The following is a 20526-nucleotide window of genomic DNA, read 5'->3' on the forward strand; positions in this document are numbered from 1 at the left end:
ACGTTCTCTTTCGTGTCGAGTTTCAAGTTCTCAGTTCAATTTCCAAGTTCCTTGCATCATAAACATCTCCAATTGCTGCAGCACGATATCTGTTAATTGTCTGATATTTTTCAAGCAAAAACTTATATTTAGTAAAAGATTGTAAAATAAAAGAAAAAAGAAAAAACTAATGAGGGTTTCCTAAATTCATTTGTGCCAGATTTAAGCGTTTAAACAAATTATTTTTCTCGATTTATTGAAATAAAAACAACCAAATATATTATAATTAATTATTATTATTAATAAATAATAATAAAAACAACCAACAATATTTCATTTTTTTATTGTAAGGCAACTTATTTTGATTTGTTAAAAACTTATTTGATAAAGGTACCACTCAAATGGATGTAATATTTGATAGAGATTTGACTGGATCTAACAAACAAAAGTATTTCAACCTTTATTTATGTATTTATTGATTAAAGGGACTGTAGTGATTGCTGGAATAATTTAACTTTGTTTGTGTATATTGTAAAACTTTTATTATAATCAAATCAACAAATAAAATTTTTGAACGAATGTTTTTTAAAAAATTGTGTTTATTTGAAAAGTTCCTAAAATAATTATTGCCTAAAAAGGTATTATAAAGTATGAATTTACAATAAAAAATAAACATTTTATTTGATAAATGATAATGTTTGTTATAAGAATTGTGAAATTAAAAATCGTATGTTTATTTAATAATAAATTATTTATACATTTTTATTGTTGTTAAGATTATAAACTATTAAAGTAAAATTGGATTTTTTTTAAATAATTAGTATGAATTTTTTTTTTCAATTAAAAAAATTGATTGACTTTTGTTTATTTGTTTCATACTAAAAAAACATTAATTTTCAAAAATGTTAGTTCGTGACAAACTTGATTGGGTTGGGCTTTCTAGTGATTCTCTCTGAACCCAAGCATCAAATGGTGTTCGTCTTTCCACAAAATTGAACATTGGATAAACTACTTTCAGTGAGTGTTTTAAACTTCGACTCTCACCAATAATTGGATCGTTTTTTAAATCTCTCAAATGAAGGTACAGATTCTTTAAATTTTGCAACGCACCACCAAGAGCAACATGAACATGTTCTGCCTCAATTGGTTCATGAGGTATTCTATCTTCCCATAAAATGTAATTGTGAGCAATATTTTTGTAACAATCAAAAAGGGTTTGTCCGCTCATGATCGAAATAAGCTCTTTAAGTGCTATTTTTGCTTTTTCTTGTGTTGGGTCTTCTTTTACTTTTATCAGTTTAAGCCAAAACTTTTCGTGTTCAAATTCCAATTTTTGAAACACAGCTCTATCTTCTTCAACAAAAATGCGACCATTCTTGTATTTTTCTTGCAAAAGAGGTTGAATTTTTTGAGTTAAAAAAGAGCCTTCTTCATGAAAAAGAGAATTAATAACCTTTATACCAGCTTGTGTAAGTTTTTTGGATTTGAACAATGGTCTCAAAATGGGTTGATCATCATCTTTTAATCCATTAGAATAATAGACCAAAACAAATAAAATCATTCTTAACATCAACATTTTAATTTAAAGTATTTTTTAAAGTTCAACATTTTGAAATATGTAATTATAATATAAAATTTACAAGTGAGTTATCTAAATATGTCAATTCACTATGTCTACAAATACAATTTATTTTTAAAGTCTTTTTTTATTTTATTTTTCAAAATAACTAATAAAATTCAGTATTAAATTTTTTGGAATAATGATTACAAATAGAAAACTATTTCATTATAAATGAATTAAGGCAGTTTATACAATATACTCAACACTTAAAATATTATGTTGACAAATTTTCTTAAAATAGTCTTTTTTTACAAATTGTATAATTATAATTTTTGGTTGTTGACAATTCACAAAAAAATATATAGATAGTCTGAATAATAGTTTATAAAATAAAATAATTTGTTGGAAAATTTTGTTTCTGCAATAAAAAAGACATATACCATTCATATATATATATATTAAGTAGAATTACTTAATAATTAATAAACACAAAATAATCTTAATAAACCTTTTTACTGATTTCATATTTTAATTTCATTTTTATTAGTATATTAATTAAGTTAGTCAATTTTTAAACGTATTGTTTTTGCAACAAGCCTGTGTTGAAAACTCGTAATAATAAGTGAATTCTAAATTGATTTGTTATATTTAAAAATTAAAAAACTTATAATTATTAATAATTGGACAAATTAATAAAAGTTAATTATAAATACCATTAATACACAACATTTTTTTTATTTTTGTTGTTATCAAGACTTGAAATTACAACTATTATAAAATTGACAAATTATTTTTTTTAATTGATAAAAGGAATTACATAAACAAATTGACAAATAAAAATTTATTTATATCAAAAATGACAAATGTAACAATTTGTGTTGTTTTTGTGTTGGTTACACATGTAAGTTAAAATTAAAAATAAATATTATAATTATAAATTAAAAATAAACACTTTCTTAATATTGTACCACAAAGTTTGTTACAACAAGTGTTTTTGAATCAATGACCAAATAAATGCTGGTTTATTGAAATTGAAAATTTAGTAATAAACACTAATAATTAATTATACAAATTTGAAATTATTATTGATATTATTAAAATGTTATTGTCAAAAATACCCGAAACATTGTTGTTGATAAGAACCTTTAGTACCACTTATTTTAATTTAATTGGATATTTTCTATTTATATAATTATATATCAGTTTTAATGTTTTTCTTTACTTAGAAATGATTAAATAACACAAATAAAACATATTTCAACTTGTTATAATAAAATACTTTTATAAAACAAGTATTTATGCACAACAATGGTTTTAAAACCAGAATATCTTAATAAAATATAATAAAAGTTAATATTTGTCTTTCAATTGTCAATAATAAATATTTTATGTTTGTTTATAATGTGTTGATTAAATGTGTGATTTTGAATTTTTACAGAGTTAAAAAATTGTAATAGAAATATTGATTGTTTCGAAAAATAATTTGTAATATCAATCAATAAATTGAACTCGTATTGCCAATACTTTGAACTTAAAACACTCAAATTAAATTTAACAATTTATAGTTTAATTAATCAAGACAATTTACTTTATTTTGTCATTTTTTTATTATTTTTTGTTTTTTATAAATAATAAATTAATTAATTATTATTTAAAATTTTATTACAATTATATAATAAAATATTATTATATATGTATTATAAATTTATTATATATTTACTTATAAACCTTTTTATCAATTAACCACCAATTCTTCAAAAATTGTTTATTAAAAACAAAATTTATTTACATTACATTTTAATTGATTTTTTTAATTATTCCAACACACCATAAAAAAAACTTTTTGAAAACAAGAATTTAGGTCTTAACTTCCAACCCAATTCGTAAAAAAATCCATATTTTTAGCTCCACAAAAGCCTCGAAAACTTCAAAATCAGTTTAATTGCATATGTCTTCCAAAGTGACTTTGAAAATAGTAGTTTTAGGGGACAGTTTTGTTGGGAAAACTTCTTTAATCAATCAATTTATCAACCGGAAGTATTCGTGTGACTACAAAGCAACGATTGGCGTTGATTTATCAACACGTCAAATATCATTAGAGAATCAAATAGTGAATTTGACTGTATGGGATCCAAGTGGATCCGAGCGGTTTCGGTGTGTCTCTGATTCGTTTTTTAGAGGAACTGATGGGTGTGTTTTAGTGTGTTCTTTGACATCGAGCGAGTCGTTAAATTCATTAGACCAGTGGATCGAAGATCTCACACGATTCACTGGGAAAGATATCCCATTTGTGGCCGTGGCAAACAAAGCCGACGTCGACGAATTTGAGTGGCAAATCACTCAGAACAAATTCGAGGTGTGGGCTACTATGAAGAAATTCAAGTGTTTTTTGGTGTCAGCAAAAGACGCAACAAATGTGGAAAACGCTTTTTTCGAGTTAGCTGAGTTGGCACTCAAAAACACCAAATTTGCTCAACAGATGCAACCGTTTGTTTGTATAGTTATTTGAAGTCATTTTCTTTTGTTTTATAATTTAAAGTTAACATCTTCATTTTTACATTGAAGAAAAATCGTTTAAAATATAACGATTTTATTTTAGTTAAATGTATTAATATATTAATATATTATTAATATATATACTATACTTAATAGGTTTATTTTCAATCAGTTAATTAAGAGTTTATTTAATTATTAAATTAAAAATATTTTAATAAAACTAATTATTTGATTGTTAATTATAAGTTTACAATTTATGATTTTTTATATTGACTGTGATATACAAAATAAAACTTTATTTTTATTAAACAAGTTTAATTTAATTATATCAAATATTAAAATTATATTTGTGTGTCTGTATTTAATATAAGTGGTGTGTTTTATATAACAATTTAACTTTATATATTTTTTGAATAATATATAATCACAAATAGACAATCAGTGGTAACAACTATTGACTTGGAAGAACCAAAAATTGAGAACAAATCTTGTGGATGTTAATAACAACAAAGTATTTATACATCTTTTTTCGTGTTAAAATTTAATATTATTTTATATTTGTTTGAAGACCTTAAATTGTATATCTTATTTTATTATTTATATTAAATAAAACACTAGATTATATCATTACTTTTTGATTGTTTCATTTTCTTATATAAATGCTAAATTATAAATATAATGTGATATATTAACGTTATAAATTACTTCAAAAATAACAAATTTGTGATCATCAATGCATCATGAAGTAACTATATACTAAGTGTTAAATTGTTTTGAAGTAAGACACAAAAAAGATTTTTAATCAAAACAACGATTTTAATTGATTTTATCTTTTGATATATTTAAAAATTAAAAGAAAATCAAATTTTGTGTGAAATCAATCAATTTGAATTTTTTTGTTTATTAAAGTTTAACAATAAATTAAAACTACAAACCAATTTAAATTATTTACCATTAAAGTGATTTAAAAACGAAAACTAGTAAATAAATACAAATTGATAATAATCGATGGCTACTCAAACAATACGCGAAGAATTTGAATTTATGAGGATTTACGTGACTGGAGAATACCACACCGGTAGAAACCTTTTTTGTTATAAAATTACCAACCGTTTGAAAGGTGAAGAGGATTTTAATCATGATGCTGGTCTATATTTTCTTGAAGACTTTGTATTACTAAATTTAAATCGAAGAAATAAAAACTTAAAAATACAATATTTTAAAACTTGTTTGTTCTTTTTTTAAACTCAATATTTGTGTGAATAATAATGACAACTTATAATTTATTAAAAATGTAAAACAATAAAATGTAACCTATATATTGAATGTATATAAATTTATAAATATTAAACAATAACATTAAATATATGTTATTAAATAAATATTATAACTTTGAAATATATTTAATTTATTGTATTTAATATATGAACACAAACAATAATTGAATATACACTTTTAAGAAAATGGTGACTCATTTTAATAACATTTAATAATATTTATTATTATTTATTGTGATTTACATGTTATCGATATTTTTATTTATTTTTTTTAATATAAAAATGTAAATTCAATTTCAATAACTTAAAGATTCATCAGAAACATATTACCACTACCACCCAGACCGTTGTATAAGATACAGTGAAATGTATATGAAAGACGCCGTGCTTCTTTTATTCAATTTTCAAAATTTTGGGACGTTTGATATGATCGACCATTACATTGAATTAATTTTAGATTCGGTTCAAAAATTAAAGGAAAAACGTAACACAACGAATGAACCAATTTTATGTGTTGCTGGTAATTGGAGAGATAATTACAACGAGTGCAGAGTAAGTCAAAGGGAGTTCATCAAGAAGTTAAAAATGACCAAAGTGAGAATGTATGAAATGAGTGCGTTAAAGAGTGATGGAGTGTTTTATGTAAATGATGATATTATAAACAGTGTTTTGAATAAAAGAGAAGGTACTGAATATTATACAACAAACAAAACAACAACAGTTGTTCAAAACACAAACAACAAAAATGAAAATAAATCATGTCTTCTTGTTTATATTTTTTATTAAAAACTTATAAAATGTTATTTTATTACAATAAAAATGTTCTAACTATAATTTATAATTAAATTACACTTAACTCAAATGAACTAGACACACTTTAATTATAATACTTTAGAATAATTTGATATACAATATAACAATTTTAATTAGAATATAAATTTAAATATTATTCAAATAAAAATAACAAATAAAATTTGTGCTCTTATATAAATTGTAATTTTGAAAATTTAAAAAAAATACCTTTCATGTTTTTTTAAAAAAACTAAAAAAAAATAAATGGAAAGCCCGACACAAAAAGTTAATCTGTTATTAATTGGTGACCAAAATGTTGGAAAAGTTTTTGTTCTTATATTTAAACAAATATTAAAACGTAGAAATCGGTTATTGAGAGATTAATGAATGACACTTTTGTGGAAAACGGCCTATTAGAAACATACATGGGTTTTGTAACCAAAGTTTGTTAATATAACATCATAAATTAAACAATTATTTGTTACTAATTCCACCAAAAATAAAGTAACTTGATTTGTTAAATTAATAATTTTATAAATAATTATTGTAATTATCAATTATTAATCTTTTTCTTTAATAAAAATGTTATAAATAACAAATAGAAATTAATTATTGACAGAAAAATAATAAAAGTATTGATATTTGGTCCTTGTTTGTTATTCTTTCGACAATACTGTATTAATAACATTAAGATTGCGCCTATGATATTCAAAGGATGCCGAGATTTGAACATCAATGCGTGAATGGGTATATATTATGTTGTTCTTGTGATAACATCAATTCTGCACGAAACATAGAATTGTTAATAAAAGAAATTGACAATATAAAAGCACAAGACCAATTGAAGAATAAATACATTATAATGACAAAAAGTGACTTAGAAATAAATCAAGATGTATTGAAAAATATTGAAAATATATCAAAGAAGCATAACATTAACTTCTTCGTATGCTCTTCAAAAACAAACCAAGGAATCGTGGAGTTTATTCTTACTGTCGTGTGTGAATTACTTGAAAACGAATCAACATACAAAGAAATAAAACAACACCAAAGTGATGAAATTTTTCGATGTGCATGTGTTTAATAATTGAAATTTTATTAAACCATTTTTTATAAAATGAAAATATTTAATTTGACGTACATACGATTAAGATAATAAAAAAGTATGTTTTGAGTTATAAATATTATTTAAATTATTGATAAAAACTAATTCAATATAAAATTTATAATATTTATTGATTTATCACTTCATATTATAATATATTTGTTAAATTTTCGATTTCCACTTTAAAATTAAATAATTAAAGTTTGTTATCAAAATTAACACTTGTAATTACATTAAACAAAATTCAAGTTCCAAAAAACCAGAAATCTAAAATTTATAAAATACTTTAAACATTTTAAAGGTTTATCGTGTTCATAAAAACAAACGTGATGATAAAAAACTAAAATAAAGAGAAATATCCGAGTAAAAACTTGTCAAAAACACCCTAAAATTTTTAAATAATTGTTCACAAATAATTTATTTGTTTAAATAAAATAAAATGTGTTTTTGTTATTTAAAAAAATTAAAAAAACGACTGAAATCTTTTCAAAATTACTTGAAGCATCAAGAAAACTTATTTCTTGACGATACCTCCCTTTCTAACTGGCATAAACTTCTTCTTTTCGGTAACTTCTCTTTGCATGAACCAAATAGCACCTTGTCCACTGCCTTCCGCCTTCTTTTTCTGTTCTTCAAGATATGCTTCTGCCTCGGCAACTTTGTTGTTTGCGTCTTGGACAGCTTCTTCTGCAGCCTGAGCAGCTTCTTCTGCTTGTTTCTCTGCTTCTTCAGATTGTGCTTGAGCTTCCTCTGCTTGTGCTTTGGCTTCATTAGAAGCTTTCAAGGCGTTTTCTGCTTGTTGTTGAGCTTCTTCTGCTTGTGCTTTAGCTTCGTCTGCAGCATTTTTAGCGTCGAGCGCCTGTTGCGCAGTCGCTGATGCTTTTTCACGTGCTTCAGTAGCAATTTTTACTATTAATTAATTATCGTGTTATTATCAAAATGTTCCGCGTCATCAGTACAATACTGTGAATATAGTACTTTATACTAGTTGATATCATATAAATTATCATATAAATTATTATAATAATATATACTATAATATACTATATATTGATAGATATAACAAACCAGGCTTTGCCGCCTTTCTTTGAGCAGCTTCCAACGTCATTTTTGCTCTTCTCAATGGCAAGTCGTCTTCGTCTTCCAATTTTGCGAGTTCTTGAATAGCAGCATTCTTTGCGACTAAACCAGCAGTCTCGATTTTCTTCTTTAAAGCGACTTTCTTGTTTTCTTTGGCATCTTCTTGTGACTTGACTTCGTTCAAAGCTTTGGTCACTTCATCTTCAGCAGCTTGAGCTTCTTTCTGACGAGCAATGGCGACATCTTCGTCCTTTTTAGCAACGTCAGCAGCTTCACTTGCGACTTTAGCTGTTTGGTCAGCCTCTTCGACCTTCTTAGCAGCTTCCTCTGCCTTTTCTTTTGATTCTTCAGCCTTTTTAGTTGCTTCAGTTGCTGCACTCTTGGCTTCAGCAGTCTTCTTTCTCGACTCTTCAGCAGCGGCTTTGGACTCTTCGGCTTTCTTGGTGGCACTCTCTAAAGCAATGGTAACGTCTTCTAACATCTTCTTGGCCTTTTCAATGCCTTCGATGTTGCCCCCTTGTGGAGCGTTGACGACTTCCTTCCAGTCATACCCAAAGTGGAAAATGAGGAAATTGATCATCGAAATCTTTTTGAAGGAAGTCACACCAACTTTCCTCATGTGATTTCTCATCTCTTGGAAGGTCTGCTGGGCATTCAATTTCTCAAAAACTCGGTGCATGTTGACTTCATCAAGGCCACAACCCTCTTTGCCATTCTCTTGCTCTAATGAGGCAAAGAGAGAGACTAAACTCCATAACTCCTCAGCTCGGGCATCTTTCTCTTTGAACCACATCGCATTTAACATCCAGACGGCTTGGTCTTGGAACTTCTTCTGACCGATCGTCTTGAGTTGTTCTAAATCTTCTGCCATTGATTTTGAAAATATGAAGATTCATCTTAAATTAATTAATTCGGTTTTAAATTTGTTTACGAATCAATTTGAAGTTCACCTATTATTTTGAAGCAAAAATTAAGTTTATATTTTTGGTATATATTAATGTTAATATAGAAGAATTCTAATTTACAATTAATTTACCTTTTTTATTTAAAAATTTCAGTTGAAAAAGAAATAAAACAAAACCAATATATTAAGAAGGAGGTTTATTTATTAGTTTTTGTAGTTCATTGGAATTTGGTTATATTGTCCAATAAAAATCGGGAAATTTATTTTAAACGATTCATGGAGTTTACAACTTTATAGATTATTTATTAATATATTAAATATTAAAATCATGTTCTAATATATACATTTTTGATTCGTTTTTTATATTTAATAAAAACACTCGAGACTTTTGAGAAGTTTGTAAAAAAAATAATCAAAGCCAGTTTAGAAACCTTATTTATTTTGTTAACCTTATTTATCGATTATAATTGTTTGTTTTTTCTTTTTTTATAACTCAAAAATTACATGCAAAAACAAAAAACAACAATAAAATTGATTGTCAACGATTCACACTCTAATACAAAGAAACGAAGCTTTTTTACATCAACAAATAAAACTATTAATTTGGTACTCGACGTAAATAAAAAACAATTGTGATATTCAAAAACGTGTTAACGAACATGCATTAAACAATCAAATACAACGATGAATCAAAACTGTAAATGTGAATATAAAAATACAAAAATCAAAAAAATAAGTTGCGTCGTGAGCGTCGAGGAAAGAGGGTCGCGGAGTATTAAACAGCCAATTAATCAAGTCATTGATTTTCAAAAAGACTATAAAACTTTTTGAAGTTTGTTAGCAATAATTTCCCGTTATTTTGATTAAATTTATAACCCTTTAAACCTTGTTTATCGCTTTTAGATGTTTAAAAACAATTGGTCAATGGTCTTAACCTTATTTACGTTATTGATTATGTTATTGGTTAATTAGTTTAGGAATAGTTATATTTCTTATAATACTTTTGGGGTTTTGCTTTTTACTTAAGATAGGAACATTTTAATCTGAAGACAATATTAAAAAATTAAAAAAAAGTTTACAGACTAACTTTATAATTAAATACCTACATTATAAATACTTATTTAACAAACGGTATATCATTATATCAATATATTTAAATTTTAATTTTGTAGTATATTCATTCAAACATCATTCAATAATTACTTTTTATTATTTAAAAATAAACACAATTTTATTTATAAATTTAATATGTTAAAAAATTTTATACCCTCTTGATAACTAAGTCAATTTTATTACTTTTGAAAACCAATTGAACTCTATAATTGAATATATTTGATGATACTTCTGATAGAAGTTGCATTGTTTGCATCAATTTGTTTATCATTTGAACAACCAGATGAACCAAGACGGCATGGTTCACACAGAGAAAGGTCACACAAACGAAGTCATCACACATCATCGCGTCCAAGTACTTCTCATCACAGAACACAAGAAAGACCAACAACATCTACAAGTTCTCAACCATCCACATCAACAACAAGTGGCAAACACACACACAAAAGAAAACACACAACTCATGAAGACACTTCATCACAAAGTAAACATGAATCAAAAAGACAGAAATTAGAATCATCAAGTGAACAGCCATCCACTTCAAAACAGACTGCTCAATCATCATCAACACGAGAACATAAAGACGAACCACCAAAACAAATCCCATACCCGCCTTATACATATTTGTTACCAACAACTATAACATATTTGGAAAATCATAGAAAATGTCTTAGATATTATCCACTTAAAAAAGGAAAATACGATTTTCTTGTTCTTGTTCAATATTGGCCTGGCGAAAGATGTGCACATCAATTGTGTACAATTCCAAAAACAACAAAAAGAGTCAAGGAAAAGTTTTTCCTCCACGGACTTTGGCCGTCCATTTTTGCAAATAGGAATATATTTTGCTGTCGAAATAAATTCAGTTATAACAGTGTTGAAAAAAGATTGTTGAACAATCAAAAACTATTAAAAAGTGTACAAAAGCATTGGTTTTCTTCTGATAAATGTAAATCTTCTATGTATCAGTACGACAAACATGGTACATGTTCACTAACTACTTTTAGTGGAGGTGATGGACCAGTGGATTATTTCAACACAGCAATTAAAATGTATAGAAGAATTAATATTTGGAAGGTTTTAAGAAGAAGTAAATTGAAAGTAAGAACCAACAAATTGTATGACATCGAAAAACTCAGAGATGTAGTGAGAAAAGCTTATGGTGCTAAGCCAACATTTTTCTGTAAGGAAGGAACATCTCTTTATGAGATTAGAGTGTGTTACGATCCATCTAAAAAAAGACTTAATCCAGAACCTATAAATTGCCCCAACAAATTTATAAAATTTGAAGAACAATCATGCCATAAACGCGTAATGCTAAAAGAATTTCCCGGGTATTTACTTGACCCATCAATAATTCCCAGAAATAATTGCGAATATTAATTAAAAATTGTATTGTTTTTTTTAATTAACAACATAAAAAAAGTTTATAGTAATCAACAAAATAAATTAAATCTATAAATAAAAATACAAATTGATTTTTTAAAGAAAATTATTACTATTATTTATTATAAATAATGTATCTATTGATTTTAATATCACCCATCTAAAATTTATCTAATTAATTTATTATTATTAATTTATTATTGAAAATTTTATTTAAAAAAAACCTCGAAATAACTTATAAATAAAATATATATATATTTTTAAATCTTCAAAACTATAAGATATTATATTATTGTAAATGCTTCACAAAACACTTGATGATATTTTTCAACTATGTTTAGAATCAAAAACACTTTTGAGCAACTATTTTAAAGTAAATAAGGTTGATGATTTTATAGATGACACGACTCTTCCTCTTTCTGATAGAATTAATAACGCAAAAACAAGTTATCATAAACTGGAAAACTTAATAAAAAAGCGCAATGGAATATCCAATTCTGTTGATTTGGTTCTCAACAAGTTGTTATCTTTTTACAACACACTAAAAGAACAATTTTTGACCTTTCAAAAAAATGAAACAGAACATTTAGATATTTATGACAATAAGATTGTTGACATTCTCACTGCACTTTTCCAAGAGGAGTACATCACTAAATCAGCTCCACACATTAAAGAAGTTCAAAAATTAGAAGAAATACGCAATTCAAAAATAGCTGATATAACACAAAGTTTCAAAGTTGAATGCTCGAGGAACAAAATTGTTATTTCTGAGCCACTAAAAGAATAAATAGAGTGTTTAGAACACATTTCAAAAAAGAAGATAAAAAGTGTTATATTTGACTCATCTAATTCAAAGAAAGGGTTTAACGTTTCTTCCTTCATTGAAAACATCGTCAACAACGACAATTTGATGTTTTTAATTGAAGATGACAAAAACAATAAATTTGGAGGGGTTTTGTATGATAAAGTAATAAAAGTGGGAGAGTGGGTGGAGAGTAACACTGCCTTTGTTTACTCTCTTGTGAGAAACGGAAAATTGAATCCAAAGAAGTTTGAAATTAAAAAAGAATGTGTGGAGTATGCTTTCTTATTAGAGAGAAGTCACGGAAGCGCGTTGTTTCAGTTTGGCTATGGGTTCTTTGGCGGCCATGATATAAGTATTAACAAGGGTAATCTAAATCAATCGGAGTGCAATCCCAAAAGTTATAAATTACAAAATGGGGATCTGACAGATGAAAAATATTTTAACGCTACACGAATCAGAGTTATAAAATTGAAGTAATTGGATAATAATTTGATAATTGAAATAGTTGATATATAATCAGTCTGGGCATTTTTGGTTCATAAAAGCCAAAATATTTTGAAAATATATAATTAACACTTTAAAAATGTTGCTTTATAAGTTTAACCGAAATTTTAAAGAATGTACTTAATGTACATTCTTAACAAAATTTGTGTATTTTTGATAAACTTACAATGTATTTATACAAACATTATATTTTTTCAATTTTCGGTACTTTATTAATTTATAAGAAAACCAATTTACAATATTATCCTTTTTAAATTTTATTTTGTTGTTTTCTTAAAATGTTGCTGTTTAATAATATAAATAACAACTTCCTAACCTTCAAACCAAAGACTGTTTTAATTGTTAATTTAAAAATTTGGAATTATAACAAAAAATAAAACTTAACACTTTTAGATTATTATTTGGTCTATTTTTGTTGTTAAGATTCACAGATTATAATTATTGTTATTTGGTTTTATAAAAGTTGTTGAAATTGGTTAAATAACACTGTTTTATCTTACATTTTTCAATTTTTACAACACTTTATGTTTATGCTGTATTATATTTGGTATTTTTAACAAAAAATAATAAATAAATACAACTTTCATGTTATTAAAGTTTGGTTGTTTTCATATTCCATTTCAATGCAATATAACAAAAAATGACAAAAAATTCCTATATGTTAATAGTATTTTCTTTTCCACAAAATTCGATGTTAATTATCCTTCCCAATATATCACATATTCTTTTCGCGGCAACTCTTGCCTGATACCTTTTAACATCATTTCCTATGTAAAATTTGACTTTTTGTAAAGATTCCCACCCATTAAATTCGAACAAAGAGTCCATCCCCGTGTTATTGAAAGAGATGTTTTCCAAATCAAAATTGCCTTTTATAGCACAGTACTTACAGTTTGGCGCAATTTGGAAATACAAACTTGCTCTACTTTTTGATGTATTTATCAAAACCAAATGAACCTTTTTGTGTGTATTTATGACAATTCGTTTGATATTACACTCGATGTGAATCACTGTCAAATTTTCACAGCCGTTGCATCCAACAAAGTCAATTGGGTTATCAGATTTTGACATAACGTTGAGAACTTTTAATTCATGTAAATATGGATTTGACATCACTGGAAGAACAAGTGACACTGCGACCGACTTCTCAAAGAGGAGTTTAATATTATCAACACTCGTGTACTTTGAAAAATCGATCACTTTCGCTGTGTTGTCTTCAATTTTAAGTGAAATTTTTGTTGGAGGTTTAGTAGGAGTAGCTTTGAGGTATTTTAATTTATACATTTTCTCGGGGTTTAAAGTGTTTAAATCAAGTTTTTTGATAGTAATTGGGCTTATATCTAAAGCTTTTTTCACATCTGTGAACACTGTGTTTATTTTTAATTCTTCTTCTGAATTTGCTACATGTTGAATTATTTTAAATCTTGTATTTAAACAGTCTGCGATGTCTATGTCGTCATTGTTATAATTAAGCATACCGATAAACACTTCTGGGTTTGTTGCTGCAAATTGCAAAATGTTTAACTCCAACTTTTTGTCTGTGCAATTTTTCACTATGAATTTTTGAAGTCTGAAAAACTTCACATCCGGGATAGTTAAGTCGTCGTCTGTATTAATAACGACCTTCCTAACATTTCTACACTTTTGAGAAATAAATTGCAAACTTTCTATGTTCACTAAAATGGTTATGATTTTATTTAAAATATTTAGAGAATATGCTTCTGGTAAAGTAAGCGTGTTTGAGCAGTCTATCCACGTAATTTGGTCCAATTGAATTTTTGTCAGGGAATGTTGTAAAGTTTCCAGGTTGCCAGTTAGAGTGTTAAGATGTGGAAAGAAATTAAAAAGAAAATCGTAACTATAATAAATAGAACGTGGGTTTATTTTTAAACATCGGATTGCGTCTTGTGCCTTCTTGTTAACTTGACGAAAATAACGAAGTGTTGTTTCTTGCTGAATGTAAAGCAACACATTTGTAAGATAAACCATCTCAAGGCGAGTATTCATGTTTTTTTATTTGATAATTTTTAATTTTTAGAATGTCAAGATTCAAAGCAATTATTTATATTTGTTTGTTATTTTTATCAAAAAAATAACAAGAAATTAAAAAATTTTGATATTGTGAAATAATAAAGAGTCAGTTGTTATCATTGTCTTATTTACAAAAAAAATAAACAGTTTTTTTTTATAAAAAGGCAATTGGTTTATTTTTTAAACCGATAAATATTAAAAAATTATTTAATTGTGTTATGATAAATTTTCTGAAAAAAAATATTTTTATATTGGTTCGACAATTGCTTAACAACGTTAAATAGATGACTCTATATCGATTATATAATTCAATCAACACTCTCAAGAGCAAGTGGGTATGGTTATTTTTGTTTTTTTAAATTGCATTTCATCCAATCAAATTATACAAACAACTCAATAGAATTCTGATATTTTGGGTTTGAGTCAAAATGCCCATACAAAATGAGTAAGAGTTTTGACCGTAAACATCAGAAACGTACGTTTGATAAAAACAATGTTAAAAACTGTGACCAAAATTTCATATTTAAAAAACATTTACTTTTTAATTCTTCAAAAAAAGACTTTAAAACCACTTTTCCATTTGAAATGAAAATTCGAAAACGTCAATATTAACTTAAAGTAATAAGTAATAATAAGATAAAATAATATTATATGAATACTTTTTTATAAAAACACACCAAATAAAAACATTTTAATTGTAAAACTATCAAGATTAAATGAGCAAGTGCCTCGTAATTATAGATGTTCAAAATGATTACATGTCGACTGGCAAAGTGCCCTGTTTTAAAGCAGAAGAAACCAAAGCGAAAGTAATAACTCTTGGGAAGCAATTTATAACAAATAATTATCACGTAGTTTTAGTTCAACACGTTGCGCCAAAGGGTGCTCCCTTCTTTGAGGAAGGCACAGATGGTGACAAACTTTGTGAAGACCTTGTTTCTGCGTTCCCGGAGGCAAAAGTTGTCAAGAAGACGCATGCCAGTTCATTCATTGGGACCAACTTAAACACAATTCTCGGAGAATTAAAAGTCACTGAAATTTATACATGTGGGCTATTGACACAAAATTGTGTCCTCTTTACTTGCCTTGATAAGGAGGCACAGAAATATCACCCCAAGATGGTTGTCGACTGTGTCACCTCAATTACCGAGTTGGTGAATGCAATTGCGATTGGTGGGTCGTCTGATTTTGTTTCACAAATCACTTCAGATAAAATTTTTAATTGAAATTTATTAATTGGGGGTTCTATTTTAATAGATTATCAAGGATATCATTTACATTAATCAAAACGGATTAATATGTACTATAAAACCATGTAAAAGGTTGGAAAATAATTTGTCTTGTTGTAATTACAGATGGAGGATAAAGTCAGTGACAAAGTATAAATAACCCATTTTTTTCGAGGATATTTTCAGTTAAATGTTTTTTTCTCTATTGGTATGGGTTATTAATCCCAATAAATGGATGGTAAAGGTAAAGTAGGTGACGACACACTTTTGCTATTTTTTCGTTGTTTTCCAAAAAACTGAGGGGAAAATAGACCAAGAATTTTAATAACACAAAAAATGCAAAAGTGTATTCAAGTTTTTCAGAAAAAAACAATCTTAATAAAAAAGAACTTAAAAAAAGGAAAACCAAGATTCAAAATAAATAGAGACTCAATTGAGACCCTCCCAGTCACTGTCACCGAGTTCAAAGGTTTCCAACGAGTTCGGTTGGAAATTGTTATGGGGGAATAGTCTCGTAGTTTCATTAGAACGGGTTGTTCTCCGTATAATCTTACTATTCTTGAAAGAATGGGTTCGTTTAAAGTTTCGTTGGATGGATAGAGGACAATGGACTCTGCCATTGCTTTGATGTGGCAGACCTTTGTTTTGTTTGTCATCCTTTTTTGCTTTGGGTCAAGGTCTGCGATGTTAATGACATTAACGTCGTTGTTGGGAGCTGTGAGTTTTGTCATTGTTGTTTGGTTGGGAAATACTGTTGTCTGGAAAAAAGTCTGAAACTCTTCAACAAGTCTAGAAGCACTTTTTATATCAATGAAAAGGTGGAAAGAGCCTTCAACATAACGAGAAACCATTCCTGCCCTCTGAAACGACGCGATAATGGTCTCATGTGTTGCTGCTCTGTCGATGCTTGACAGTATTGTGGTAATTGTGTTGGTAAGTCTTTTCCCACTTTTTATTCTCTGTCCTCTCTCGAATTGCGTCTGTTGCCACGTTATTTACATTTGCTAAATAACCAATTATTTCTCGAATTGCAACATTGAGATTAACTCCTTGTTGTTCACCTCTGTGTTCTAATAAGGTATTTGGAACGATTGGGACTGTGGAAGGTGTTGTTGGTGGCAATGATCTTGTCAATTCAGAAGATGAAACAGAGGTTTTGAAAAGGGGAGTTCTGTTTGAACATTGTTTTTTCACTGAACAGAAAAGGCACAGATCCAAAGGTTGCACCAAATGAGAACAATGTGGTATATACTTGTGAAGCTTGATGTGTGATTGTGCCAATTGTGTACTCAACTCATCGTAATTGTGTCCAGAAAAACCGTCGATGGTGATCAGTGCAGGCGCGTCTGGTGGAAGTCGAAGTAAAATTCTTTTGGCTTTGATGTATTCAACCACTACATTCATCATCCAGTTGCAGAAGATTTCCTTGGTTGCAAATCCCGTGTTGTTGGTGAAAAAGGTTGCATCAGAAAACGTCGACAACAGCTTAATGTCAAGCCTTTTATTGGTCACTACAACACCGGGACACGCTGTAGTGCCATTCAAACATATCATACAGATAATAGTGGATCTCTTACCACTTCTTCCAACACCAATCTTAATCCTTTCAACGTCAACATTTTTGGGAACAAGCACTCTGACGGTTTTCTTGTCGCAAAAGTCTTGAAAACCAACTTCATCGATGTTAAAGACAAGACCACTATTTATATCATTAAAGTCTTCCATCTCCATGTTATTCGTTATGATGTCCTCGGGGTTTATTGATAATCGTCCGATGTCTTCCGGTTTCCCTTCGATTGTTTTGAGGTCAAATGTTTTGAGAACCCACTTTCTCGCTGTATCTGGTTTAAACGTTGTTCCTTTTGTTCTTTCAACATGTTTAGAGAATGCTGCATATGTCAAGGCTATTTTTGATTATTGCAATATTGAAAAAATGTGTCAGCTACAAATTTGGTTCTTTTGTCAAAGAATGAAGGTCTTTCCATTGTTGTCCTTCTTACAGTTGTTTGTTCTTTCTTGTATTCGGTAATTTCCTTTTGAATGAGACTTAAATGTGAATTGAACAAAATTCCAACTGATCTATAGGTGACTAAAGACTCTCCTCTTAGAATTGAAAAGACTGTTGCTATTTGCTCCCTTCGGGTTTCCAAGCTAAAAAACAATTCATCAAATATAAAGAATTGCAATATTTGTTGTGCATTCAAAACGTCTTTTAAAGAGAATTTATTTGATTGATTGACTTCTTTTAATTGTTCTTTCACGCTTTCAACATTGTGTGTCATTTCTTCATAGTTCATAACTCCTCTAATCATTTTTTGCTTTTACCAGAGCCCAAATCTTCTGGGAATTGCTCCAGAAAGCGACAAGAAAGAATGTCCGCGGGCTTCAAAGGCATAACAATATGAACATCATTTGGGGCGAGAGGATTGACAGGTAGTGTTGGTTCAATTTCCATGTAATAAAAAGGTTTTTTACAAATTTTTATTTTAATTTTTTTGTTATTTTGTTTTATAAAACATTAATTTTTGTCACCGACTATATCCTTGTCAACTCTTTTTTCTTCTATCTGTAATTTGCTAATTGTTTCAATGGTAAAATAAATTAGATTAATTATACTTTAATATTTATAAAATTTATTCAGATCAGACCTATTTTTTATTTTATTTATTTGATTGAATTGTTAGAACAATTACCAACAAATGAAAAAATTTTGATGTTTCTTTGGAAATTGATATTTCGATTTTATCGCCACCAACGAAATGAAGTGCAGTTCTATTTACTTCTTTTTTAATGATGGTGTTATTGCTGTGAAATACACATTCCATCCGTTCATATCAAAAATAGTTGTTGTTTTTCTTTAATAAAAATTTTGTGAAATAAAAGGCAATGAAAATGAAAAATACAACACACACAATCAAGAAAAGAATCACCAATAAAACAATCCATCAAACTACATGTGATTCAAAATTTATTACATCTTCACTTAGAATATACAAGAAGTTGCATTTAAAGTATTTGGAATAACGGCCTTCTTTACAACGTTTAATTTTTGAAACATAACACAAGACTGTTTTGATAAAATGTAGTTTTGTACACACAAAGTTCATCGACCAGTATCTATTACAATCCACATAATCGGACGTTTTGAGCCACATGAAGTTCGATGTTGTTTGTCAATAAAAAAGCCATCATTACATATGTCACACCACTTGGCAACACTCTGTTATTTGAAATTTTCCAAATGAAAAACACATCTTGTCGAATTGGTCAACAAGAAATGGTCAAATGCACAAATTAAACTGTGTTACGATATTCACAATTGGAAATAAACGGTTTACAACTGAAATTATCTCTGTAATATTTATTTATACAAACGGCACATCAACGTGAAGTTGTTCCCATAATTATATTTTACAGTTTTTTGTTGTTTCTTTTAAATCAATACACATGTTTGTGTTCTCTTTTAAACATATCCATTTTACATAAATTACAGACCATTTTATGATTATTTTATGTTTTAGATGTGTCAAGAAATTTTAATTCAAATGATTGTAACTTGTTTTCTAAACAATAAACACTACAATTATTATTACAACTTGAATATATTCCATTAATATTGAGATAATATTCATTTACACAACTCAAACGAAAATTGTTTGTTACTTTGATAATTTCACAATTTTTATTGAATTTATTAAAATTTTAAACAATTTAGATTTAAACCAGAAGACATGTTATACCATGTATACCCATGCAATTTTCTGGTTTTGCAATGAATGCATATATTATTTTCATTAAAATAAAACACGTCGGACATTCCATTGTTTTCAATGTTAATTTGTATATTGCTTGATTCTGTAATTCTTAATTTTTGTGTTATATTAACACAATCTCCACTCTCTGTAATTTTAAAAAGATTACTTGTTTCAATTATCAATATAAAGTTTTTATTGGTATTTGTGAATGTGACTGCGATATTGCTATTTTCACTTATCAAAACAAAAGTTCCAACTGGTGTTGTTGTTGAAAAAACGTCAAAACAATTTCATCAACATTTTTAGTCATTTAAAGTGTTGTTTCATATGACGTTATATAAATCAAACTTTTCACACCTTCATTATTTTTGCACTAATTTGATAGGTGGAAAGAATTTCTTTTTTATTGAAAATGTTAACTGCGTCTTTATTAACAGAAATCACCTTATCTTTTGTAATTTTTAATGAATCAATTGTAAACTGATTATTTGTAAATTGGACTACAGCAA

The 20526-nt window shown here is 27.4% G+C and overlaps 5 protein-coding genes across 5 annotated transcripts; 3 read left to right on the top strand and 2 right to left on the bottom strand.

Annotated features, from left to right (window-relative positions):
• Positions 1–3488: 3488 nt before the first annotated feature.
• EIN_160940 (hypothetical protein) lies at positions 3489–4049 on the top strand (the record flags this gene model as incomplete). The annotated part of the gene is made up of 1 exon (XM_004185838.1): positions 3489–4049. One exon carries the CDS (start codon positions 3489–3491, stop codon positions 4047–4049), a length of 561 nt encoding a protein of 186 aa, XP_004185886.1.
• Positions 4050–7724: 3675 nt separating this feature from the next.
• Positions 7725–9161, bottom strand: EIN_160950 (Tropomyosin, putative; the record flags this gene model as incomplete). Its single annotated transcript, XM_004185839.1, has 2 exons — positions 7725–8119; positions 8279–9161. The coding sequence occupies 2 exons, from the start codon at positions 9159–9161 to the stop codon at positions 7725–7727; spliced, it is 1278 nt and encodes a 425-aa protein (XP_004185887.1).
• Positions 9162–10529: 1368 nt separating this feature from the next.
• Positions 10530–11690, top strand: EIN_160960 (intracellular ribonuclease LX precursor, putative; the record flags this gene model as incomplete). The annotated part of the gene is made up of 1 exon (XM_004185840.1): positions 10530–11690. The coding sequence occupies one exon, from the start codon at positions 10530–10532 to the stop codon at positions 11688–11690; it is 1161 nt and encodes a 386-aa protein (XP_004185888.1).
• A 1966-nt stretch (positions 11691–13656) lies between these two features.
• Positions 13657–15009, bottom strand: EIN_160970 (hypothetical protein; the record flags this gene model as incomplete). Its single annotated transcript, XM_004185841.1, has 1 exon — positions 13657–15009. One exon carries the CDS (start codon positions 15007–15009, stop codon positions 13657–13659), a length of 1353 nt encoding a protein of 450 aa, XP_004185889.1.
• Positions 15010–15749: 740 nt separating this feature from the next.
• EIN_160980 (hypothetical protein) lies at positions 15750–16259 on the top strand (the record flags this gene model as incomplete). The annotated part of the gene is made up of 1 exon (XM_004185842.1): positions 15750–16259. One exon carries the CDS (start codon positions 15750–15752, stop codon positions 16257–16259), a length of 510 nt encoding a protein of 169 aa, XP_004185890.1.
• Between the last annotated feature and the right edge of the window lie 4267 nt (positions 16260–20526).

Source organism: Entamoeba invadens, assembly GCF_000330505.1.
Source record: "Entamoeba invadens IP1 unplaced genomic scaffold scaff_1105074724785, whole genome shotgun sequence".
Taxonomy (NCBI): domain Eukaryota; phylum Evosea; order Mastigamoebida; family Endamoebidae; genus Entamoeba; species Entamoeba invadens.